This window comes from Paralichthys olivaceus, chromosome 22 (genome assembly GCF_024713975.1).
Source record: "Paralichthys olivaceus isolate ysfri-2021 chromosome 22, ASM2471397v2, whole genome shotgun sequence".
Taxonomy (NCBI): Eukaryota; Metazoa; Chordata; class Actinopteri; order Pleuronectiformes; family Paralichthyidae; genus Paralichthys; species Paralichthys olivaceus.
The window spans coordinates 11,075,817-11,100,940 of NC_091114.1; the positions used below are offsets into that span (position 1 = coordinate 11,075,817).

A 25,124-nucleotide genomic window follows, 5' to 3' on the forward strand; every position below is an offset into this window, starting at 1 on the left:
TGACCTCGATAGACAGACTCGCAAACCGGAAGAGGAAAACACATGGATTAGTGTGTTTACAACTCTCGTTATCCTGCGCGCACCCGGCATCATCCTGCCACCCAACGCGGACCGAACCTATTTGCATTTGTCCGGCGCTGTTGTCTCGACTCTGCGGACCTCGTTATTGTATTATGATCATATCACGGGCTTGTGTTCGATGCTTTGCCGAGGACTAGAGGTTGTTATTGCGGGCTGCAGCTGCTGGGGGGGGGTCTGTCGCAGCGTCGGGCCACCCACCATCCGCGGAAGTGGGACAGGGGAACAGATGGCGCGTCCAAGCCGGGCTGCAGGGCTGCTGAAGCTGAGGATCAGTCAGTAAAATAACAGCCTGTCTTTGCCTGTTTTCTATTCGCTGCTTCTTTCGCGAACTTGACGATGAAACAGTGACCTGGGTGAGAGCGGGAAAGCATCGCGGATTCGTCGCTATTCATCGATGCGCGCAGAGGGCGCGACTCGCTGGCATCGACCTAATCTCTTGTGACGCGCCCCTGGCCCGGTGAACAATGGTTGACAACCGCTACGCCACGGCCCTGGTCATCGCCTGCGTGCTGAGCGCGCTGGCCACCGTGTACGTATCGGTGGCCATCGGGACGCAGCACTGGTACCAGTACAGCAGCCCTACCGTGCGCGGAGAGGCCAACGTGTCGGAGCTGCGCTCCCTGTACGAGGAGTTCATGGACGGGGAGTTTGATGAGAAAACTTACAGCGACACCCTGTTCCGCCTCAACGGCACCGTGGGCCTCTGGTGGCGGTGCGTGCTCGTCCCTGCCAACGCTCTTTGGCACAAGGAGCCAGGTACGTCTCTCACCTCGCATGACACCGCGCCATCCATTCCGCAAGCAGGGGCGGCATCGCTCCCAAGCTTTGCAGGTGCACCAGCTCGTTCGTTAATAACAGCAGGTGTGGCTCATCCTCCAACAGGTTTAACAGATAATTCATCATCCTTGGAGTGCAGGGGATTTCCGCTGTGATCATTTGAGTCTGAACCCAGTCACACCCAAGTATCTGTGGAAAAAAAACACATAATGAAGTAAAATGTGCACAGATGTGGAAGGAAACCCGCACAGCAGAACTGTTTAGGTCCAGGTTCGGCCCACATAGGCGGTCCACTCCTGTTTGCCATATCTGAGCCACATGTAAACCATAGCAATACCATGTGCAAACCAAAGGTGGCCTGAATAAGGTTTGTGCCGGGCCATATTCACCATTTACCACATGGGCAATTTTAGGTTCACATCAAGATTACACCTTGGCTAGAGCACCACATGTTTGCCAAAAAGGGAACACATTTGTATTGGGATATTTGGGCCAGTTTAGTTTTTTAGCTTTATGTTTCCATTATGTTTGGGTGACTAAAGGTGCAGCATCATGGATTGCCCCACATCCGTATGCCATCTGGGAAGATGGCTGAATTTCTAATCTTTGTTCACAGTGGTGAAGAAAAGAAGTAACTGGATGAGCCTCAGTTGACTTACATATGTGAGTTCATTACAACATGGATCTGTAGTATACAGAGAAGATTCTTTGTCTAACTTACAGACTGACAGTCAAACCAAAAAACTTGAATAGAGGCCTTTCAGATTCAAACCAAATAATTCAGGCATGATAAGTGTGGCGGCCATAAAGGGGCCCCAATTCACACACAGGAGCCAGGTGCATGTCCGACATTCATGCACAATTCCTGATTCAGTAAGGTGTACATGGAAGTCATTCCTTGTTCATAGTTAGCGCCGAAGATTTATATATTTTGCAAAGTGGACATTGTCTTCTTCAAAAAAAGCTCAGATAAATAAAGCTTCTTAACACGTTGTCATATGTATTGTCCATGAGGGACTAGTTCATTTTTAAAAAACAATACTGACAGCACATGACATGAAACATAAGCGTTTTTACATGTACTTCATCATGCAACATGTAGTAAACTGTCTGATACATTCTCAGATTTTGCTTATTTAAGTGAACAACCTCTTACAGATGCCAAAATGGTGCTGGAGTGTCGAAGCTTCACTCTGCCTCAGCAGTTCACTCCCAAGTACAAAGAACCAGGAAATCACAACAGTGGAGAGGACATGCTGCGCACATGTAAGTTCTGTCACAACAGGTTTACCCATATTCCAGTGGTTTTCATTGCCTGAAGCTACAAGTTGTAAAAACACTTCACCTACTCCTCCATCGGCAAAGTGGTGAGCAGATAATGAGTGATTTTTCCTTTTTTGGGTTAACTATCCCTTTAATTAGGTCCGATATGTGATGCTGAATAATGCACTGCAACACCAATTGGGTCACTGTCGTCAAGGTGAATAACTGGCGTTACTGTGAAGCCTACTGACTGGTTTCTTCCCGTGTCTGCGTGTTTAGACCTGTGGAGGTGTCAGTTTCTGTTGCCACTGGTGTCCCTGGGCCTGGTGGTGTTGGCAGGCCTGACTGGATTCTGTGCCTGCCTCTGCAGAAGCCTCACCCCAACCCTTGGCATCGGAGTACTTCACCTGCTGGCTGGTAAGACCTGTTTGGTAATTTCTTCCTCTCTGTCGGCCTTTCTCTATGTGCAGCCAAAGACTAAAATTAATTAAGCAAACAAGAAGCAGTTCAAACGTTTCACGTTCAAGTGTCACACGAGTCCATCGGCAACATAAAAGCATGTTCACTGCTAAATTTAGTCCACAACCAAATTGCATTAGTTTTATTTGAAGTAATCCGATCATGTATTGACATGAAGAAAATTTAAACTGTTGGAAGAAGGTAACTTATTCCCAAATATTCTAATTTATTCCTGTTAGGTTTTTAAGTCCATGTCCACATGCTGACATGCTTGCAATGATTTTGCTAATGATAATTCTTATGAGCAGGTATATTCAGGATTAGCATTATTTTTGCCCTGTGTTGGTGATGAAGCTAAATATTAGACGGATTTGAAAGTTGAACCTGATGATGGCACAAATTATCTGGATTCAGCATCTGGGAACAGTGAATGTCTTTGCTACGTTTTACAGTAAGTTACTTTATAAAATGACTAGTTTCAGTCTAGGCCAATGATGCGTGTGCTACCAATACTGCAATACCTGGACGGAAAAGAATAGCTGAGTCACGTGCCTTTAATTTCATAACCAGAAAAACAAGCATTTGAATGTTGAGCAACTTTACTGGAATTCTCACTCTTCCAACAACTTAATTTTGAGGTGTGGCAGACAGAAGTTAACAACTAGCTGGTTAGCACAACAGAGTTTTTAGGAAGTGGTTGAGACCAAGTTAGAGCTGTGTGCGAACATGTGCGACATGTCAATATTGTGTTTAGGCTACTTGTTGCATTTTTCCCAGTTGGTCAAATATCAGTTATTGCAGGTTTATCTGCTTTAAAACAGCAATAATTACCATTCATGGACTAAAGCAATGCAACAATAGACAAAATCAGAGTGATACAATATAACACAAGAGAAAATCTGCTTTTCAACCATCAACAGCATTCGATCAATGTCCTAATAACTCTTAAGTCAGTAATTGTCCATTTCGGCTTGAGTCACGTCTGTGTCACTGCAAATCAGGGACATTTTGGACTTAGTGGTAAACTTTGTAACTTTTGGCAATTTTTATTGTAAGAAATAAACAGGTCTAAATCACAAAATGAATGATGGTTGTTTCAGTTTCCGGATCCTGATATTGTGCATGCTGGTGCACTTTCCCTCTCTCTCTTACTATTTATCTAACAGGATTTCTCAAAACGACTGATGTGGAAAAAAGTAAAATATATGAGCGTGTGAAATGTCGGCACAAAAATAAGTGTCTCAGTCTGCCCCCTCATGCTGTGCCCTACAGGTCTATGCACCTTAGCCACAGTGTGCTGCTACCTGGCAGGGATGGACCTGCTCCACAGGGTGTCTATGCTCCCCGACAAGGTGGACGGCTCGCTGGGCTGGTCCCTCTACTTGGCTCTCATCTCCTCGCCACTCCACATGATGGCCGCCGCGCTGCTGGTGTGGGCGGCACGCAGCCACAGTCAGAATTACTACCGCATGACTGCATACCGTGTTGCATAGACTGAGAGCTGTGTGTATTCATACCCCACTCTGACACCCAAGATGCATTTTATATGACAATCTCAGAGAAACGGGATGTGGGTTAATCTGTGCACCTCTGATGGATTAACTACAGTAAAGACCCTATCTGCTGCATTAAAAGATTTGATTTTCATCTCTCGGGGAATTGGTTTAAAAAAGGTAAACCAGAAATGTATAGCGCAGCACATGCTTGGTTAAGAGTAACAAAAGAGAGTAGATAACTACACGTTCATTCAACATATATTGCATTCACATCAGAAAAGAGCTGGATCACAAGATAGCAGCATATCATGTCTACTATAGGAAGCCTGTCACTACCAGTTTAAAAACCAGTATGACATCAACAATTTGTAGAATTCAGTTGATTACACACAAATGAAAACATCACTAAGATTATTTTATATTCAGTTTCTGCCAATAGCTCCCTTTCACCAAAATCTCACACACTGAACCTTTAAATTACATTTAAATTTAAAAGGTTTAAATGTTACAAACTTTGGAAAAGCACAGCTCTTTAACAGGCAGGTGTGTCTCAGATGGCTGTCTGTCAACATGCATCCTGTATAAGTCCCTGGCATTAAAAGAAAAACATACTTTGTACTATATACAGTGCGGTACTGCGTTAGTGGTATGTGGTATGAGAGTGTGACACCTCAACTGTTTCACTGACCTCCACTGGTTGAAATGTGTTAAGACTTCTGCTCACACCCAGGATGAAAACTGGGTGGGGTGGCATTTCTGATAATGTGCAGATGTCCTGGTCGCACCCAGACTTCTGCATCACTGTGCCACGACAAACAATAGAAGATATTTCTTCTTACGTTCCGTAGTACGTCTTTTACCAACCTGGTGAGACACACAGTCTGGGAATGTGAACCTCAATGAGAGACTATATTTATACTATTGTTGTATCTATGTTTCAGCTATTATGATTATTTAATTTACTAAGATTTAAGAAGTCCAAAGTCAGTCCTATTAAGATTGACTAGCGACTTAATTGATTTATTTACTTGTGGAATTGATTAAGGTCACATGGTGTTTTATGAATATTGTTTTCTTTTTGCTATTTTCAAGTATGATTTTAATGTTTTGACAGATTTTTGTGGCTTTTTGCATGAAAATCCCTCATGTACTCAACAGTAACAGTGCTACTTCCCCTCTTTGTGTTTTGTGTTTATTGAAATTGGTTTCCACATGTCTTTTGTGAATTTAGTTAGGGAATATTGTTATTTATTTGATTTATATTTGTTCCTTGATATTCACCATTATGGGAAAAAAAACTAAGCTCAGTAAATCAACAGGATCTAAGGGAAATAGTTCCCTGCGAGGCATTATGAATGTACTTTAAATGCCATATTATGATAAGCTACAATATTCCTTTGCAAATTATTTTTGAACATATCTGAATATTGCTGTATTGCTTGGTAGTGAATTTCTATTTTTTCACAATGTAAATGTCCCAAAAATCAATTGTATTTATAGAAACGTTGTTGTTACCTTTAAAATCAGTTTCCATTGATAAATACAGTAACAGCGCTCATAAGGTTTTATGGGATAAAGCCTGTGAAATGATGCACAATGTGTGTTCTCGTGTATTCAGCCTTTAAATACAAGATATTCCTAAATCCCTGAATCCACATTAGAGTAAATACTGTATAACAGCTGTATGACTGTGCTTTTGTGAATCTACAGTGAATGTGTCGTCCATCCTCCACCTGAATGTTGTTTGTGAGCGTATGCAAAAGTGTTCAAAAGCAACTGCTGTCGTTTCAATAAAAAGTTTTTTTGTAAAAATTTATTTCACAGTCACATCAGTGTCATTGTGTTGTAAAAAGCCCGTCCTCACTCCTCTTCCGACTCAAATCCCTGTTGGTTAGTTTTCTGCTCCGCCTCGGTCTGCACCCGGATGGCGGGGATCATCACGTGCCTCTTTCTCGCCAGGGAGAGAGCGATGCCCTTCTCGTAATAAGCACATTCGTTGACAAAGAAAGGAAAAAGAGGTTCGATGCCTTTGTATCTCAGTGTTTCACCTGAGAAAGTCTGGAACAGTGCATCTTCAGGGTGGAGCAGGCAGAAGTCTCGGTCCTGTGTGGGAGGGCAAATACTTAGATTTATGAGCTAATGTTGCTGTCAGCTGAGAATCCTGCACTTCTATGTGTGAGGGTTTTCAGCTGTTCAACAGCCGACAGTGGTTCCCAAGAGGCTTTGTGCTGTGGTTTTAGGAGCAGAGGTCACAAAAGTTGCTAAAAAGTTTTAAAAGGACTTTAGTTCAATAGTTTGGAGTTAAAAAGTGCTCTACAAGTTAAAAAGAGTAAAAACAGGATCAAATTAAACACATAAAAAAACATATCTTTAAGACAGGATAAGGAGTTTGAAAGATGGATCTCCTCAGGGAGATTGTTTCAAAGAGTGACAAAAAAAGGCCCCATCACCAGTGGACCTCAGGTTACGACCGAGCACAGTGTCAAAAGATCTGAAATGTACTTAGGTGCAAGTCCAGGGCCTGAAAAGTCAACAATAAAATCTTAAATTCACTTCCTAAATTCACTGGAAGCCAATAAAGCCAATAAAATGAAAGTAATATGCTCTGTTTAATCACTTTGATGGGGAGTTTGGCTGCTGCGTCTTGGACGAGCTGTTCATTCCAATTCATGATTATAAGTTGTATTGGTTTATTTATGGAAAATAATGGTTTATATGTTTGCAACCTTTACTTTAAAAAAGGCAGAGACTGACCGATCAGACTTAATTTCACAAGGACCGTCATCTAGATCCTCCCGCGTTTTTTCTGTTGCTCTTCCAGTCCGAAAGAGGATTCTTCTGTAACCAGCTATTTTAGGTCGATATGTCGGTAAGGGCTGCAACATCCTCCTTGAATTACCATGAGTCACAGAAGCAATCGCTGCTTAACTGCTTTAATGTTCTTTGATTCTACCACAGATCTCAATCAGCACCTCTGAGACAGTTTCAACAGAGGCAGTTGTAAAAGTCACAATGCCAATTATTCATAAAGAGGCTGCTTGTCATGCTAGTCATCAACAATGCCAGCACGTCATTGTCAGGAACTTTACTGAACAACTGTACAACTCAATCCACCTGTTTCTATTTCTGTCATCTACGTGCACACACCTTGACACGTTTATTTATTCGTTTTTTTCCACTTCGTACCTGCACCGTCATCAGTACATTTCAACTTGAGACAACAGAAGACACACAAAACACTTTATTTGTCTGTGTCTTCTGCATCATTTTCAGTTCAAATTTCCTCAATGTTCTGTAAAGAAAAGCTCAGTTTAAATCCCAGTAAACAGTTGTTTCCTGCTGTGCACTGAATCAAAGACTCAAGACTACACTCAGAGTCATTTGATTCATTGCATGTTCGATGCCATCACTGTGTTTTGTTCCCTCCGCCAAGCAGGCTGTGTTATCACCCTGGTCAGTTTGCAGGAAAGATTATAAACTACCAAACAGATTACAGCAACACTTGGTGGAAGGATGTGGTATGGGTCAGAATAGAATACATTATACTTTGGTTTCGATCCAGGAGGGTTTTTTTTCCCACTTCCTTTAAATAATTCATGGATCTTGATGAAAGTACTCAGGCACATTAAGGGAACTGATATCTATGAGTGTGCAGCTTGACTGAATGTAAGGGGACTGGTTGCCTATGCTCTCAACTGACTGCCATTCCGGTCTTCACTGTTTTTAATATTATATCTTATTTGTTATATATTATTACATTAATCTCATGAAATTCTTCATAAAGGCCCGACCTGCGTGGTAGGAGTTCGAGTTTCTGGTTAAACAAATTCCTGCAAGTCAACACAGTAATTTATCGGCTATAAATAGGAGAAGATTCCACACTTTACGTCATAATTGCTCTTTGGTATGAAGACGTCTTAGAGAAAGACACCTCCCCTTGTTGTTGCAACAAATTCTGTGAATACTAAGGGGAGGTCAAACAAGGAATACAATTCAACCCTGTGTTGTTCACAGCACCTTCTAAAAAAAACAAACTTTTCCTTGCAACAAAAGCCCCTTTTGTGTCCACGCTGTAATATAATTAAGGTATTACTTATCCACTCCCTTGTTAATTCAAACTTACACAATTAGGTGAAGTGGCTTTCAAATCTGACAAAGGCCCGTCTGTTTAAAAATCCTGCAGCTACAAAAGACTGTACCTGGAGTTGTGGATGAATGGCGGCTGTGATGTCGTGAGTCTGGCTGTCTCTTGGGTAGTCGATGTGTTTAACCATGGTGAACACGTCCACAAATCCTCCCTCAAAAATAGTACCTGAGAATAAAAGCAAAACAAGCCGATGATGTAGTCCAACAAGGGTTTAAAAGATGTGCAAAGTTTGCATTTGAAGTGAGATAACTCCATTGGTAACCTGTGTTTAAATGTACCTGAGTTGAAGGAGCGAACCCAATCGAGCATGTGCTGCACGCCATCTTTCATCGCCGTGTAGATGTTTGACCTCACCACGCCGTGGGGCTGAGGGCCGATCTCCATCGCTACAGAAAGTTTTAGACGGCAGACATCACAAATCATGGAGCTTCTCTGTGCTTCCAACAATCAGTTTGTAGTAAAAATGAAAATCTTACCAAAGCCGTGTTTTCCCACTGAATCGAGGGAATAGGATTCTTTTCTGGAGAGGTCGAAGTGGATGAACCTCATCGGTACATCTGGCATGTGCCTCTGAAAAAGACAAGTCAGACTTTTGATGTGACTGACTCTGGAAAGTTTCTCAAATATGCAGAGGAAATGGATTTGACTATTGGTCTGTGGCTTGCCTGAAGGTGTCTGAATATGTGCAGGCAGATCCAGTCGCAGTCAGAATATGCGATGATGCACAGGCCCATGTTGGCGGTGGTGTTGTGGAGGTCACAAACAAGATCCACCGCCTCGGCACTGCCTTTGGGCCCCAGCAGCGTGTTCAGTTCTCGGGACCTGATCAACTCGTACGGGGCCATATCTGATACGGGACCGCTGGGAGACAGAAAAAAACCAAACAAGACAGCTCATCATCAGTCTCAACATCAGCATCATCACCACCTCTGGCTGCTGCCTTACTTGAGGGTGGCGTGGGTGAAGCAGCGGTTCAGGTCCGTGTCTACGTATCTGCGGCACTGCTGCGTGGCCCGTGGGTTCGACAGCACCATCAGCACAGACACTGGCTCCTCTTTCTCCTCCTCCTCTTTCTCCCTCATCACCTTCTTCTTCTCCTTCAGCAGCTCTCTCACCAAGTACACCCCGGACAGCTCATTTCCATGGGTACCACCACACACTGCGACTCGGGACAACCTCGGTAAACACACCACCTCGTCCACCTCCATCAGACTGAGAGCAGACACACATCACGGGGGGAAGAGGGCAAGAAATGTTAGAGACTTTTTGTCTGTATTCAGTATGCATCATTGCACAAAACTGCAAATCTGATTCCCTCTTGTTTCCCTCAGTGCGACGCATTGGCTACATCACTTCTGTTCTCACTGACACTGCAACATAAAGCAGAAATATTGATTTGTGAAACCTTACCTCGCTTTTCTGGCTCGTTGAACTGTAAAAGGAGCAGTTCCAGTAGTTTTTTTTTTTTTTTTAATGCACCGAAGAGGCACAGAGATAAAAGTGTATTCAAAGTCTCTTTAACTGAGGAGGAAAGCCTGAGGTAGAACTGTCAGCTCCACATTCACAGCTACGAGAGGAGATGCTGTCATACTGTACATCTTACCCTGCCGTTTACCCTCTTCCACCCTCCACCCGGCTTTCATGCAGTTTCACTGATTCAGCATTCCCATCCCTCCCACTGTACAGGCTTCAGCTGCCTGTTATGCAAACTCCCAGCGTCCCTCCACCACCTCTTGTCCACTGCACTGCACTACGCTGTATCAGGGTGTGTCCTGAGTGGGATGTGGTGCAGTCCATTGCATCCTTTGGTCCCCCACGGGCTGTGAGGTCAGCCGAGGCACAAGCCCCACCCCGACTCCCGATTCTCTCTGCCCCTTGTATAGGATGGTAGGTTCCAGTCTGCCTTTCAGAAAATGGGCTGAAAATAAATCTGCTGGCATGACACAGCAGGAGAGGCGCCTGCGATGGGAACAGTGGAACAAAGAGCTCTTCTCGTCAGGAAAATATCATGTGAAGCAGTCGGTGATTTAAACCCAGAGTCGAGTTTGACTGCTCAAGGAAAAATCTGCCTTTTAAAATAAATAAGTTAAACAGTGTTATTTTCCCCTATTTTATGGATTTTTTTGAATTTACACTGGTTTTATTCATTTGGATATATTGTTATTTATTATACTCAATTTTTGATGGCATCATATAATTGAATTCCTATTTTAATACATTCTGTCTTGTTTTAGGGATATTGATATTTTTTCATTTTGATAAAGAAGCTACACTGCCGTTATCAAACTGAAAAGTGAGCCGTCTTTGCCGTTTAGCTCTATTCACTCCAATTAACTGAGGACCAGCAGCCAATTCAATATTACATTTATTGGAACTGGACAGGCTCTGCTAAGGCTCTGGAGAGGATCACTAAAAATGAATTGCTAAAAATAAACTTCTTGGACTTTTCTAAAGGATAAACAGTCTTTCAAAATGGTGCAAACATATTTTTAGAGTTTAATTTCTGTCCTGCAATTTCTTGTTATCAACATACAGTTCTGCAGCAGCTGTAATATACGTGCAATAACATAATAATCCTCATATTTAATGGCCCAGCCCCAGATTTACTGGTATAGTTCTATTTTATCTCATGCTGCTTCTTTTGGGTTCAAACGTTCCCTTGGAATAAAATAATTTTGTAAATACGCGAAACATTTGAATGCTAAGTTTGACATTTTCAATGAGGTGTGGCATTTTAAAGATTTTCCTAAACTACAATATGAAATCATAAAACCAGCTGGAATACAAACTAGTGGGACATATTACCTTCTGTTGAATTGAATACAAATGTTGGAGCATCTTTACATGAAGAACAGTATAAAAAGCTATTTGTTTGACATCACAGCATTTGTTTATTACAGATCATTTTTCTTTGTTAATACAAAATACTGAACAATGTCATGTCTCCCCTCTCGATGGAAACTCCCTTTTTTTCTGAAAGTGAAGACAGTCCTCTTCCAATATGTGAGGAAACAAAAATACAAGAAAAACTAATTTACAGTTATCAATACTATAATATGAAATTCTATACATTTATAAAATCATAGTTATTTGCATTTCTTTTAAATTCTTTGTTTATTTATTCTTCATATTTAAGTACACTTACAAACAAAATTATGAAATGCACACACACATTATATCTCACGTTTTTGGTGTCAAAATGTACTTGCATATGTATGGATTCTTCTGCAGATGAATGGTGTGACATTTGTTTTCACCGCTGCATTTACTTTTAATTTGTTGTCTTTGCTCATTTGTTTGATACCATCACAAGAAATAAACCACAGCAAGTATTTAACACTTCTTAAAACAATTTATACTGCCATGTAACCAAGTAACCTCTCACCTTGTTAGCAAAAAAACATTATTCCCTACGCTGTGAAAACGGATTATTCCATCAACTGTTCTTTGACAAAACTGCACTATATGAGATTTCCTCAGCACCGGAAAAAAATTAACTTCACCACCTCAAAAGCAGCTTCACGTATTTCTTTCCTTAAGTACACCTTCAAAGTTTAAATTGTACAAGAAACCAGCGATAAATGGCAGGATTGTATCCACTCATTTGTGATGTAAATGCAAGTGAGAGCAGGCTACTTGTTTCTAAGGCGAAGAGAACGAGTGCTTAGGCCTTGTTGTAATTTTCACCTTTAAGCCTTGGTAAAAAAAAAAACTAAAAAAAAAACAATAAAACATGACAGTGTAGAGGGTCAACCAGCATTCTGGCCAATCATTTCATTTTTTTTACTGCACAGTGGCAGGGATGTAAAGTGATGGAAGAACAGATATGCAGTCATACACACAAGCACACTAGAACCTTCACTTCATTACATTAAGACACTAAATTAGAGAGAGAAACAAGAAATCCTCACTAACATCTTGAAGGCCACCAGTTGACATTTTACTTAAAGGATCTTAATCATATTTATTTATAAATCTATATATTAACCAGGTCTTAGCCCCACTTTTAGAGTTATTACCAAAGCACACGTTTGCTGTGGATGACAATAGGTACACTACAATATCGCACAAGGTGTTTTCAGCACAAAAACTTCTGCTCCTGATCTGAGAGACTGAAAAGACTTGAGCAGAGAGACTACAAGGAGGATCTACTCTAGATTTGGAAGCACTGCCTGTTTCATTTCCTCCCCTTTATGCCCAGCCTGACCCGAGTCCAAGCAGCACAGAGACTTTCATTCCAGCCTGCTCAGATGTGTGACAGCAACAAAGGGGGTCGATGCAAAGACTCAAGGAGGGAAAACCCTGCTCCCTCCGGATCAGACAGCAGTGACCGTCCTGGAGATCTCTTAGAACAGAGAGCCGCTGGAGGGAAGCAGCCGTCCGAGTAGGGGGCAAGCAGGCCTTTGTGGTCGGCGTCCACCAGGCAGCTTTGATGGACCAGTCTCTTCAGGGCACTTTGCAGTCAACACCGCGGTCAAAATATGTCTGGGCATCCCTCCCAGCTGCCTCCGTCCTTAGCTTCCCAGTAGCCTCCCTTATAGAGATGGATTTGCTCACCTGTGATCTGGTCCTCACAGCTCTCAAACCAAAGTGCCTGGTAGTTGTCATGAGGTGCGCCTGAAAGAGACAAGAGATTGTCAAACAATTGCCAAAAATGCTGAGAGCAAACAATCTATAGCGATGATTAGAGCAGAAACTCAAGTGTGAAGATGTGACAGTGAGAGAGACAAAAAGAGGAATACTTGCTTTTTAAGGAGGGATCAGTAAGAGAATCCTCATCGACAGCTTTTGAAACAAAAAGGGGATCACAGACATTTTTTTACCCCTTTGTTCCAAGATTTTTTCCCCATACAAGGTAGAGAAGAATACAGAAGAGAAAAAGCATTAATACATACTTGACTCACCTTCATCTGATTGGCTGGAGGTGCGTTGGCTGGCGGCCTCCCTCTCTCTTTCACGCCGGACACTGCGCTGCTTCTCCTCCAGCCGCTGCTTCTCTGCGTTGGCCTCGTCCCAGCGACCTTCCTCCATCAGGCGCTGGTCAGGCCGGCGACGGCTGTCGGTGGGTGCCATGCCCTCCTCGGGCTCATTTAGGGTCAGAGCCAAGGCGGTGAAGTAGTACATAGTCTCTGCTCCCTCCCTGCGGACAAAGATTAACAACAGCAGAACTTAGCAAATCACTTATTTATGAGGGATCATTTAAAGATAGTTAAGTATTATCATTATCATCATGGAACAATTATTCTCACAGAATGAATTTAACAAGCAAAAGACTCAACAGCAGATACAAGTACAACTGTGAAACACTTCAGATCAAAAGGCCTTCCTCACTGCTGAAGTATACTGGTCCAACATTATGTGTTCTTGAGATATCGTGTATACATTAGTGGCAAATACACAGACAGCCCTTTAACATAATGCCTCCGGCCACTGGCTGCAATAACGACTGCAGAACGCTTCAAATCAAAAGTCATCAGTCATTGCTCAAGTAAACATGGCAGTCACAATGATAATTAAACACCACCTACATGCTGCAGGGTTGGGTATTATTCTACTTTAATCATAGTAATCATCCATTATTCGAAATAAAAGTAGGTCAGTTAAGTGCAGGTATACACCTAAACCCTGATATTATATATTTAACCCAGTTTTGGTCCATTTCATTTCATATATTTCATGCGTGTGGCCATCGTCTGGGCTTTCATCGACTCACGACTGAGCTCACAACCTCAGCTTTACATTTTTCTGACGGAGATCTGAATTTCAACTCTTTTGTTTCTTTGGCTTTCAGTGACAATGTATTATGTAATTTGCTCTATTTTTATCAAGCGATCAAGCTGAATAAACAATTCGTAATCACTACTCTTGCTTTTGTGTGTGTCACATAATGAAAAGTACTACGAGTATTTATAGTACCACGTGTGATACATAATTAACCTGCAACCAGTCGAAACTTTCGCTTTGAGAAATTGATTGAAAGATATTTTATTTTATTTATGTTGCTAACATAGTTTTTGTTCTTAACACATTTGGAATCAGTTTCAATCCAGAGTTGGTTTTTGATTGCAAACAATTTACGGTGCAAACTAGAACAATTGACTCACCTGCCTGGTTAGCTGGTGTTTTATTCTCTGCACACGTCACAGGTTTAAACATTGCTTACCGTAGAGTGATGGTACTTACGGTAAAGGATTTCTCCTCCAGACCTCTCTGGCTTTGAGTGTTTGGTACACTGTCTTCTGTTTGCCCTCTGCTCCGTTCTCTCCACCTCGACTGCTCTGCATCACTCTGGAGAACTCCATCTTCTCATCCCACGTCCCTGACAGCACGTAGTGAGCCTTTCCGTCTTTGTCCATCACTACACCTGTCACCTGCAGATGGGAGACAGAGGGGGTTAACAGAGTAACACATGATGACCCAAGAAGCATTTAAAGTATAAAATGTAACTATGATTGGGCTAAAACTAACAGTGCAGATCTTTACTGTCTCAAAGTAGAGGTACGATGCATGTAGCACAGAAAACAACATCAGACTCATTTGATCATATCATTAAATCATGAGGGTACAAACCCAGAAGAGCAAGAATCATGTCAGTACATTAGCTTCAAAAGAACCAAACTACAAAATGCTACATGTAAGTGCAACATATAAGTGCAACTAACTTTTTTCTTTATTTTTTTTTCTCTCAACATCAGAGTTGACGATGGTTATTAGACCATCATCTTCTTAGCCAAGGTGTAGTCAGAGGTGTGTTTTTGTCCCGCTGCAAGATGTGTAGACTTTCTGCTGTCCTGATGTCAATGGGGAGCTCGTTCCACCATTTGGGAGCCAGGACAGCAAACAGTCGTGATTTTTTTTTGAGTGGCTAGCTCGCAGCGAGGGAGCAGCAAACCGGTGAAGGGCAGAGTGGCCAGGCTGGGATGTAACGTTTAACCATGTCCTGGATGTAGACGAGGGCCGATCCGTTCGCAGCACGGTACACAAGCACTAGTGTCTTGAAGCGGATACGGGCAGCCACTGGTAACCAGTGAAGGGAGCGGAGGAGCGGTGTAGTGTGAGAGAACTTGCTGCATTCTGGATGAGCTGCAGAGGTCGGATGGCACTAGCAGGCCCACCAGCAAGGAGGGAGTTGCAGTAGTCTAGGCGGGAGATGACAAGAGCCTAGACCAGTAGCCATGCAGCGTTCTGAGTGAGAAGGGGACGTATTCTCTATGCTTTGATTAAAGCAGAAAAACAGTTTCTGCTGTGTTACAATTAAAAGTTAAAACTCTAACCAAGTCAAAGGTTTCTACATTTTACTAACCTTCCTGGCCACATCTCTGGAGAAGTAGCTGTAAGGAGCGAACTTCAGGTGGCAGCGGTCTCCAGTGGTGTGATTCACAACGTCTATCTCTCCAGACTAGAAGGGAAACAGAAAGTATGTTTGAGAGATATCAATATAAGGGAACAATTTCATTTTCAAACGGATAACAATTCAAAACTTCAGTTCAGGGTTTCGGCATTTGTTGTTAATATAATTTGAGACATTTACAGGTCAGTGCTGATAGGATAGTCAGAAATTTTAGGTCTGGGTGTTTGATGTATGGACTCTACGCTCTACTCTACCAAGTAGAACAGCAATGTGTCATCAGATTCACCTCACACACAAGCCGGTATGTAAAATCTCTTATGGCACACTCCACTAACTAAAGCAGCTGTTTCAAACACGCAGAGTTTACACGGTAGTATATGAAATGTAATGTAAATGCATTTATCGCATATTTCTGTTAATAGCACTTGCTATGTATATGTGGCACTGTACAGCACTGACAGAACACAGTTTGCACATTACATCATATATACATACATAGACTTGTTAGTTTATAATAGACAGAAATACAGATAGTGACGGCAAATCAGCGTCCCTTTGGTAAGTAATTTAAAAAGGCAGGCTATCTGTATAAGTATCAGAGATTTTGTCTGTGGAGTCAAGCTGAGATCTTTGTTACTTGTCATTTCTCATCTCCCTTCTGTTGTTGACTTCTTGGAAATGCACCAACAACAACAAGGTTGTTCTCATCAACTTAGGGCAGGGCTCTTTATTCACAGATGTTTTTTTAATTTTTTTTTTTTTTTTTTTTTTTTTTTAACAGTGCGATTTTGCAACTCTTTTACTCTCACCTGATCGATCCACAGTTTTCCGACAATGATGTTGTGCACTGTGGTGGTCACTTTCTTCCATGTATAGTGATGGTTGCCTTTTTCGAAGACCGCATGAATTGTGCCTGCACAGAAAGAGGAAACGCAGATGGAAAATCAATCAACGACTTGTTATTCTCGGGCTTCTGACTGACAACCTTCAGTTAAGGTGAGGTGTGACTGATGAATTCCTCAGACTTTGCTCACTGGTGGATGAATGCTCTAATCATTGCTTTGTTTGTAGCTTTTGTTTTGTCCACAAAGACGTAACTGCCATGTTCACAGCACACCCTCTATCAACGTCATCTTCAAACCACAAGACATGTTTTAAATGCTTTGAACCAAAGTGAGTCGTACCTAAAGGCATGATGGACAGATATTTTCCCCTGAACTTGCTGGCAACAGTGATTTCCTGTCTCAGTGTCCAACCACGATCAGAAATCACATGATGTGCTGCTGCAGGAGGGTGGTGACTCACCTGAGAAAGAGGAACATATACATTAGTGGTAAACGAACACACTAACCAAACTGTTAAGTATGCAGAAACACTTATTTAAGCAGTGCAAGTGAAAATCCATTTACACTTCTCATGTCAGAATTAGAGAGCGAAGCAACATTACTTTCAAACTAGTTATGTTAGTGTCCAAAATCGAACCATTTGTCTTCTGCGCAAGCATAAATAAAATTAGCAAATGTGTGTGAACACAAGAGCAATTGGAATTGAAAACTTAAAAATCGAATGTGTATTTTTATTTATTGGATAAATTCTATTGTTCTGCTTCAAACGTGTTGTGAACTTAAGGTGATCTGGTTGCCGCTCGTTCCAAGAAAGAGAGAGAGTCAAATGCAGAGAGAGAGAGAGAGAGAGAGAGGAAAAGAGAGCCGACTCCAGAAAAAACTACGCTTCAACTGATGTTTTCAAATCTGAGACATATTCTACTGATAAAGACTGTTGTTCCAACTGTGCTCATATGATATCAAAATGATAATGATCAGATCATTTTCAGTTTCTTTTTTAGAACCAGAATCAGAGATGCATGAGACGTGCCTGAAACATGCAAAACATGTAATAGCAAAAATAATAATAGCTAAACAAACCACTATAATTTTTTTTATAGAATTTGAATTAAAACTACATATGGAATAAATTAGAATGTTAAGGAAGACTGACAGGCCTGACCTCAATTCTGTTTAAACTGTCCTTCTATTCCTGACTGATCAGTCAACTCTCATGGTTGCCAGTTCCCTGTAATGTGTCAAAATGCTGAGTCAGGGTGAATTTTCATGTCATCCTTCCTCCATTCTTTTTTCAGTCTCGCTTCCTTGTTAGACCCTATTACAACTCTCTCAATGTTTCTCGGAAATAGATTTTTCTTTGTGCAATTAAAAATGATCTACACTGTTACATGACACTAGAAGTGTGGGAAAATGCAGAGGACACATCACACCTGCTCACAGAGCGAGCGGTAGCCACTCTCTCGCCGGCGGTCCAGCTCATACGTCTCTCCCAGCAGGGGGTTGAAGGGCTTGCCCGTGCGGTAGACGGTGGTCGAGTACGAGGACACGGAGAAGGCTGCCACGTAGCACATCTGCTCCAGGGAGCTTTGGCACTTGGCGGCCTTGTCGAGCAGCTCGTGGTACTCGAGGTCCTCCGACAACCGCTGCAGCATTGAGATGGGCTCGTTGAAGTTTACCTACAGAGAGCACAACAGGTGCAAATTAATGTACACGATATGAACTTGTGTACTGTTTTTGGTTGTTTGTTGTACAATGTACTGTTCTGCAACTGCTGTCGCACTTTGGCCCAAGAAAACTTTCTCCATGGGGACAATACAATATATTTGATTTGATTTGTTTAGACATTGTTATCCTGATGACAAACAGATGTTAGACCCACAGAACATGGACTGCTGAGGTCTCTTTATGCCTAATGATGTTAAAAAACTAGACGTCAAAATGTTCTCACAAGCAAAAAAGAGCCTCATCATTGATTCACTGAAATTTGCTTAACCAATACTGCCCTCTGCTGGTTACTTAGTGGAACATATGCTCAAACATAGTCTCTTGCAGGAAATAAAAGAGTCTTTATCAGCTTAAAAATATTTTTAAAATGTATTCAAATATCCTCCACATCTCTCCACGGCTGGATTGCAACAGTCTTTTTACTTGATTTTTAATTTTCTTGGAACCGTCTATTTTTTCCTTGTATTGTCCCACACTGAATTGTTTTTCAAAAGCAAACTGTTAATAATTATCTATTTTAAATCAGATGATTTTATGACTGGGGTGTGTTAATAACAACGATGATAATAATAATTATAATAATAATAATGATAACTCCCCTTATATGACCTACAAAATTCAAGGGAGCTCTGGAACATGATAATAATATACATATGAAAAGTTAATACTATTGTTATAAATAGAATCAAATAAAACAAAGTGAGGTTAAACTATAATAGATTTTTACAGCATAAAACTCAACTACAGTAGTATGAAATATAATTTCATATTATTCAGCAGCTATGACAAGAGAGGAGGAGGAGGCAGTTGGTGGAATGAAGGTGCATGCAAGATGAGATTTTACGGGAAATGAACAAATCAAAACAAAGATCGTAGATCAACACTGTATCTCCAGAGGGTTTCTCAATAAACCCAAAAATAACTTGATGACTGATCCCACAACAGATGACACGATAGAGGTACTATAATTGTAGATGGCTCCAAAAGAATGTGAGAGAACTAGTATTGCAGTGACAAAGATGAACACTCATTCGAATAACATGACAGTTGCACGCTGGAGCTGCATGTTCTGTTATGACCTTAACCCCATGTCTACCTTGTTAACCTGGAGGCGTCTTTGTTGCAAGTACACAAACAAAGACATGAAAAGAACAGCCAGAGGAGGAGGTGAACGTCCCTGGGACCTTTTCATTGACAGATCAGCAAACAAACTTCCTGAGTGTCAGACTGCGTGTTGTGTAACAGCCAGAGAATTACTCACAGGCATCGGGATCTTGGACAACTCTTTGCCGATGCAGTTCTTCATGATGCTCCACAGGTTGAGGGAGTAGTTGGGTTTGTCCGGGATGCGTGTTCGCCTCTTCTTTAAGGGCACTAGCTCCTGAGAAGGGGATTCCTGGTTTATGGCCAGAGGTTCCTCATTGAGCTGAAGGACAGAAAGTTTTGTCAGTATGGAACCTACTGAAAATGATGAAGCTTTTAAGAATGTTTCACTGGTTTTCCAATGAGTCATTGTTGAAATGATGGTAGTAAAATCACACCTTCAGTATTAAGAAATCTACCATCTGGTTGCAGTAAAACACTGTGATGATGGTTGACAACATTTTAATACACTTTACTGGTGAGTTGAGACATACCGACTGATCATCAGGACACATTTCACTGTTGAACCCGCTGATATTACTGCTTGACCTTCTGTGAGAGATTAGAAAAGAAAGATTGTGTCATTGGTGTATGGAAGATTTCTGTTTAAACCAACAACCAAAGTAAGATACTAGGATATTAGAACAGTGTACCAGTCATAAATTACGGCACACAGGTGTGTAAAGAAATAAACCCATATAATTTAATGACTCTACATGACAAGGAAGCAGGTCACATAAATAAACCAATGAAGCCTCTGGGAATTCACACTTTGTTTGAACGCTTCTTGCTCTATAATCACATGTACAATGAATGGCAAGTTACTGACTTGTGGAACTGGGGATCAGCAGGTACAGTAATAAACTCCGGAGCCTCCTCCATAGCATCAAAGAATTCATTGTCATCGTCCTCGTCACTGGCCTCGCCTTTTCCCGGCCCGGCAGCACCTTCACAGAAAAAGCTTTTGTTTACCAGATTCCATTAAAATGTTCCATGTCAAGGGTTTAATTTACAGTCAACAGTGGACAGCATTAGGGCTCACAAGTTTTTCCCACACTCTGGAGACGATCAAGAGGATAAAAATTCAGTCGAATTAAAGATGTCTGTTACATGTAGCTATCTTTAATTTGATGCTTTGATGATTTAATGGATATGTGTTCACAAAAATAATCTGAGTAATAATGAGTTGGGAACTGTAATTTTGGAAATGGTCGGGGTCAAGACGAGAGTCGCGCCCACCTTTATTATCTGCTGTGGCGTTTGCCTGCGACGCCCCTCTGAACGCTCGCTCCAGGTGATTGTGCTGCTTGGCCAGTTGCTCTAAAGTCTCCTCCAGCCTCACTCTCTGCTCCCGCTCTGCCTGCAGGGCCTTCTGCCACCTCTTACTGTGCGCCTGAGCCAGAGCCACAAAGTCTCGGCACGCCTGAGAAGCAAAACATTCACACAGGGTCACTTAGAACCACTGAAGCCCAAAATTAAGTTATTGAGAACAGTTGGTTTGGCCAGCTAGGAGGACAGGATGCAGTGGGTTTGGGTTGTTTGAGCTCAGACAAGATCAGTCCAGAGGAAAACAAATCACATTTCTAAACGTCAGCAGGCTCAGTCTCCCTGGTTACATAATCAAACACCAAAACATAAATGTACTGAGAGAAGACGTGACACTTGCATTTATCATGGCATTAGAGGTGATGCGGAACAGCGTGGCCCTTTCTGTGACCTGACGAATCTTATCACCAGCCTCTCCAGTCAGACGCAAACTGTCCAGCTCTGTGAGAGACCTGAAATAATAAAACACACAATGCATCATTGAGTTACAGTGTTATAAACCAGGGGCATGACATTTACAGGCTTTATTTTTATAACTCAAATGGCGTGTCTGTCTATCTGTTTATCTGCATACTTTATTTGCAAGTTGGCAACACCACACCTACATTAATAATCTATCTTTGACACCGCGTCATTGTGTTTTTACAAATGTCATGAAGTGCGTATAGTGTACAAGCATGTGTTGGAATTGTTATTTTTAGAAAGAAGACATGTGAACTGTGGACTGAGAGCACAAAGAAAAACAGAGCGACAGAGCCTGACCTCTGGAGGGCGGAGCCATGCTTTGAGATCAGGTCATTGCACGTGCTGAGGTCCTCCACCTTGCTGCCGAGTGTTCTGAGAGCAGACTGGACCTCTGAATTCTGAGAGCCCCCACCTTGTCCAGGTGCCACTGGAGCAGATGAGTGTGAGAAGTCATCCCCGGAGTCATCTGTTGACGAGTGGAAGACTTTAAAAAAATCTGCTATCATAATCTCAATCTGAGTTTTTTTTAAATCCACAGATCAAAAACACTTGCTGTCTTGTGACAGGGAGTCCTCCAATCCTTGCTAAATCAGAATTTAATAACCTTTTTAATAGCTCAGGAAAAAATTACTTAATAAGTAGTAATTACACAGCTTTTACTTTGGGTGGCTCACACACAAACTACTACTACTAAATTATTTTTTTAATAAGTACTTCGCATTACAGCAATATGCAGAAGTCAGGGGGCACCTCACAACTACATGTACCCTCACCATTGTCACTTCACCCTGCACACTGATTGCCTGTGGTTGTCATCAACTTATCTACAAATTCAGCCTGCTTGAGATCTATTTGGGGTGTGCAACGTGTCAGCAACCCCTTAAATTGCATCTTTTAAGAGTTTACACATTGACTGCCAATTAAACGCTGAATGGGTCCGATCAGGTTAAAAATCAGGACTTGGCCTTACCTGACTCCGCCTGCATGCGAGCTGCCTTTGCTTTGGCCAACTCGAGGGCGGTGATCCAGCGTTGACGCTCCACCTCACAGCTGGCCTTCAGGTGATACGTCTGCGCCCCGCCGTTGGAGATGACAAAGTTGCAGGCATCGTCCACAGTGATGGTTGCTGTGGCCAAGTTGATCGTGCCCCGACACGTGTGGCCCATCTCTGCCTGGGTCCTGACAACCAGAGAAATTTGAGTTTTTGGTAAAAATGTAAAGATGGAGAAAAGCAAAATTGTCTATAACAGAATTGCCAGTATTACAGACTGTAAAACCCAGTTATTATTAATTATTCTAGAGAGATTAAAATTTGACAGACATTGTAATAGAAATAACGCATGATAAAGTGAGGCTAATATGACAGTTTGTTGGGTGTACATATAAACTAGTTATTGAGGATGCATCAAAGCTATTTCTCAAGTGACATCATCAAGACTGCATGTTTTGTGTTATCTGTGTTTTGAGGAAAACCAACCTGTAGTATGACAACAGCCCATTGCTCAGGACAAACCACCTCCGCTGATAGCCCTTGATGTAATTTGTCCACTTGAACACCCATCCTTTGTATGTGTCGCCAGCTGGGGTTGGGGTGGGGGTCTTAGGCTCTGACATCACTGCCCCCAAAATCAGATTACAGATTTGAGGAACCTTAAAACAAATGGAAAAATAAAGTTAAAACACACATGACAAGATTTGTGCTATTACACAGAGCTAAATTGATTCATAATTAAAAAAAGATTGACTCAGAATATAAATAACAATCATTTAGATGATCTGTTTGTTGTTAATGTAATTTCTGAAGCAAATGAGTCACATTAGCCGGTCCCGAGACTTGTCAAAGTTAAAAATATAATGGTTTTCTTTGTCTCATTATCCGTGCCTTTTAGACTCCAAGCAAAATCACTTGAAAATATCAACTTGGGGTTTGTGATGTTGCAGCCGGTTCTCTGACATTTTTACAACCAAAACAATCCAGCAAAGATAATGAGCAGATCCACTGACAATGAAAACTATTTGCAAGTCACTTACCTGTTCTCACACTGAACCAGCTGAACATTTAATGCAACATTACTACAAACCATCACCGGTGGTGGATATTGATCTTTCAGTGTGGCATGAGGAGGGGTCAAAGGTTAACTACAGGATCGATACAGATTCACTATTAACACTTCTACTGTCTAAATGAAGGAGAGATTACATTGTGATGAGTCATTGTTGTCTTCTTGATGACATTTCGAACTAAGTGTTAATAACTTTGACAAAGATGTTGACATTTCTTCACACGCGTCAGAAAAAAAGATGTTTTAGGGCAACGACAACACTTTTCTACACAACACAACACAAACAGCAACACACATTCAAAAGGTAAAGTTCATTAAAAAAAAAGCTTGGCACCAGAAGCTAGCTAGCTCCAGTGAGGCTAAGTGGGAGTCACGGTGGCACAGCTACAACATGAGCTAAAGTGATTTTACACCAGCTGACATGTTTGCTCGGAGGTTACCGGCTGACGTGTGCATATTCACAAATTCACAACCCCGGTGCACGGCGAGCTGCACCGCCGCAGCCACCCTCCCTTCGCCGGCTGGCTTTTAAACTCGCTCGGTGTGAGAAGCGTTTACCTTGACGTGTCCGAAACGTGAGATCAGGCAACCAGACACCCGGTGAAGTCACGGCTAACTTGGACACCCATACGCCGCTGTGGCTAGCCGGGGATGCTAACTAACTAGCTAGCTAGCAAGGAGGAGAGCGGTTCGGCGTGAGACGGCGGCGGCGGCGGCGAACAGCGGCGCGACGGCGACACAACGCGACACCAAAGAAACGAACCCGTGTCCCTCCGTCAACCGCGTGTGTGTTGTTCATTCTACACCCGCGCACGCCGACATGAACCCAATGCTAGCTAGCTGCACCTCACTAGCCTAACATTAGCTCGCTGCTGGTTACACCCGGTGTAACACGATTCAGTTCCGTGTAGAAACACGACAGGTCACATGAACCGATAAAAAAATTTCTCTTCATATTTTAAAATAATAGTTCATCGCCACATCAAAACAATAAAGTTGTTTATTCAAATCCACAGGCAGAGCTGCTATTTACCTTTTCATTGACTCGCAACATAAAGGGAGAATTCACGGACACGAGTTTTTGTGTGGAGGACGCAACTGTTTATTCAGCTCCATGTATTTCGATATTATTGTTTTATTATTTTGATCGCATATTGCTTTTCGTTCCGCACCACGGTTCTTCACCACCAGCCAGCGAACAGCGCTAACGTTAGCTTCCCGATGCTAAGTCTTCCTATAATGGTTTAAGAGTGTCGACATGCATTTACTGTTGAACTCCTGTTTCTAATTCATTGAATAGAATTATAAACGAACAGAAGTGGAAACAAGCGGTGGATCAGATAAAGAAGCAACAAGACACAGGATTAAAAATAAATAAATAAAAATGCGACTCCGGTGGGACTCGAACCCACAACCTTTGAATCACTGCTTCAGAGCCTAGAAGTCCAATGCGCTATCCATTGCGCCACGGAGCCACCTGTTGCACATAATGCTCCCAGTGGCATTTATTGGTATGAAGATAATAATGTGCAGATAATGTGCCCGACACTAGATGTCGCCAAAGTTCCACGGTCACAAGAAGATAAAGCGTCTGCAGGGTTCAACTGAGCAGAGCGTCAATGATTTAAAACCATAGACTAAATATAAAGAGGTTAAACACACACATTATGATAAAAGATATGATCCCGGAAAATAAAGTACTTACGGAGGAAGCCATGGAAACCACGTGATTTTTTTTCTAATTGGTTTAATTGCTACGTTTGCTATTTTAAACAAAATGGTAAAAGATAAATGTTCATGAATCTTGATGTGAGAGATGATGAGAAACAACTCAGAATAACGTGTCCAAATAAAATAAAGTTATCCTGATTTCTAGTGCAATTTTGCTTTAATCGACTGTGCAACGGAGAAATGAATGAATAATAAATACTACGTGATATATTAATATATACAGCACTTCTTAAAACAAAGCTACTTCACTTC

The 25,124-nt window shown here is 41.8% G+C and overlaps 3 protein-coding genes and 1 non-coding gene across 6 annotated transcripts; 1 reads left to right on the forward strand and 3 right to left on the reverse strand.

Moving 5' to 3' along the window:
• Positions 1–38: 38 nt before the first annotated feature.
• On the forward strand, positions 39–5,892 carry LOC109642557 (claudin domain-containing protein 1-like). Its single transcript, XM_020107388.2, has 4 exons — positions 39–837; positions 2,017–2,124; positions 2,401–2,538; positions 3,853–5,892. The coding sequence occupies exons 1-4, from the start codon at positions 546–548 to the stop codon at positions 4,071–4,073; spliced, it is 759 nt and encodes a 252-aa protein (XP_019962947.1). The 5' UTR covers positions 39–545; the 3' UTR covers positions 4,074–5,892.
• A 30-nt stretch (positions 5,893–5,922) lies between these two features.
• On the reverse strand, positions 5,923–9,986 carry LOC109642556 (N-acyl-aromatic-L-amino acid amidohydrolase (carboxylate-forming) B-like). Its single transcript, XM_020107386.2, has 7 exons — positions 9,634–9,986; positions 9,169–9,435; positions 8,889–9,084; positions 8,700–8,793; positions 8,502–8,609; positions 8,276–8,388; positions 5,923–6,179 (listed from the first exon to the last, which is right to left on the reverse strand). Exons 2-7 carry the CDS (start codon positions 9,429–9,431, stop codon positions 5,937–5,939), a joined length of 1,017 nt encoding a protein of 338 aa, XP_019962945.2. The 5' UTR covers positions 9,432–9,435; positions 9,634–9,986; the 3' UTR covers positions 5,923–5,936.
• A 1,104-nt stretch (positions 9,987–11,090) lies between these two features.
• On the reverse strand, positions 11,091–24,049 carry LOC109642553 (oxysterol-binding protein 1-like). Of its 3 annotated transcripts, none has more exons than XM_020107383.2 (17): positions 23,700–24,049; positions 22,556–22,728; positions 22,049–22,257; positions 21,376–21,544; positions 20,954–21,065; positions 20,527–20,710; positions 20,117–20,234; positions 19,782–19,839; positions 19,406–19,570; positions 17,850–18,095; positions 16,759–16,879; positions 16,384–16,487; positions 15,527–15,622; positions 14,407–14,594; positions 13,128–13,363; positions 12,970–13,008; positions 11,091–12,840 (listed from the first exon to the last, which is right to left on the reverse strand). In XM_020107383.2, the coding sequence occupies exons 2-17, from the start codon at positions 22,690–22,692 to the stop codon at positions 12,698–12,700; spliced, it is 2,325 nt and encodes a 774-aa protein (XP_019962942.1). In that variant the 5' UTR covers positions 22,693–22,728; positions 23,700–24,049; the 3' UTR covers positions 11,091–12,697. The 3 variants fall into 3 exon arrangements, with proteins under 3 accessions (XP_019962942.1, XP_019962941.1, XP_019962943.1); XM_020107382.2 differs by having other exon boundaries at positions 13,119–13,363; XM_020107384.2 differs by lacking the exon at positions 12,970–13,008.
• A 479-nt stretch (positions 24,050–24,528) lies between these two features.
• Positions 24,529–24,616, reverse strand: trnar-ucu (transfer RNA arginine (anticodon UCU)). The gene is given in 2 exon segments: positions 24,529–24,564; positions 24,580–24,616. It is a non-coding gene; the product is annotated as a tRNA-Arg (tRNA).
• Positions 24,617–25,124: the final 508 nt, after the last annotated feature.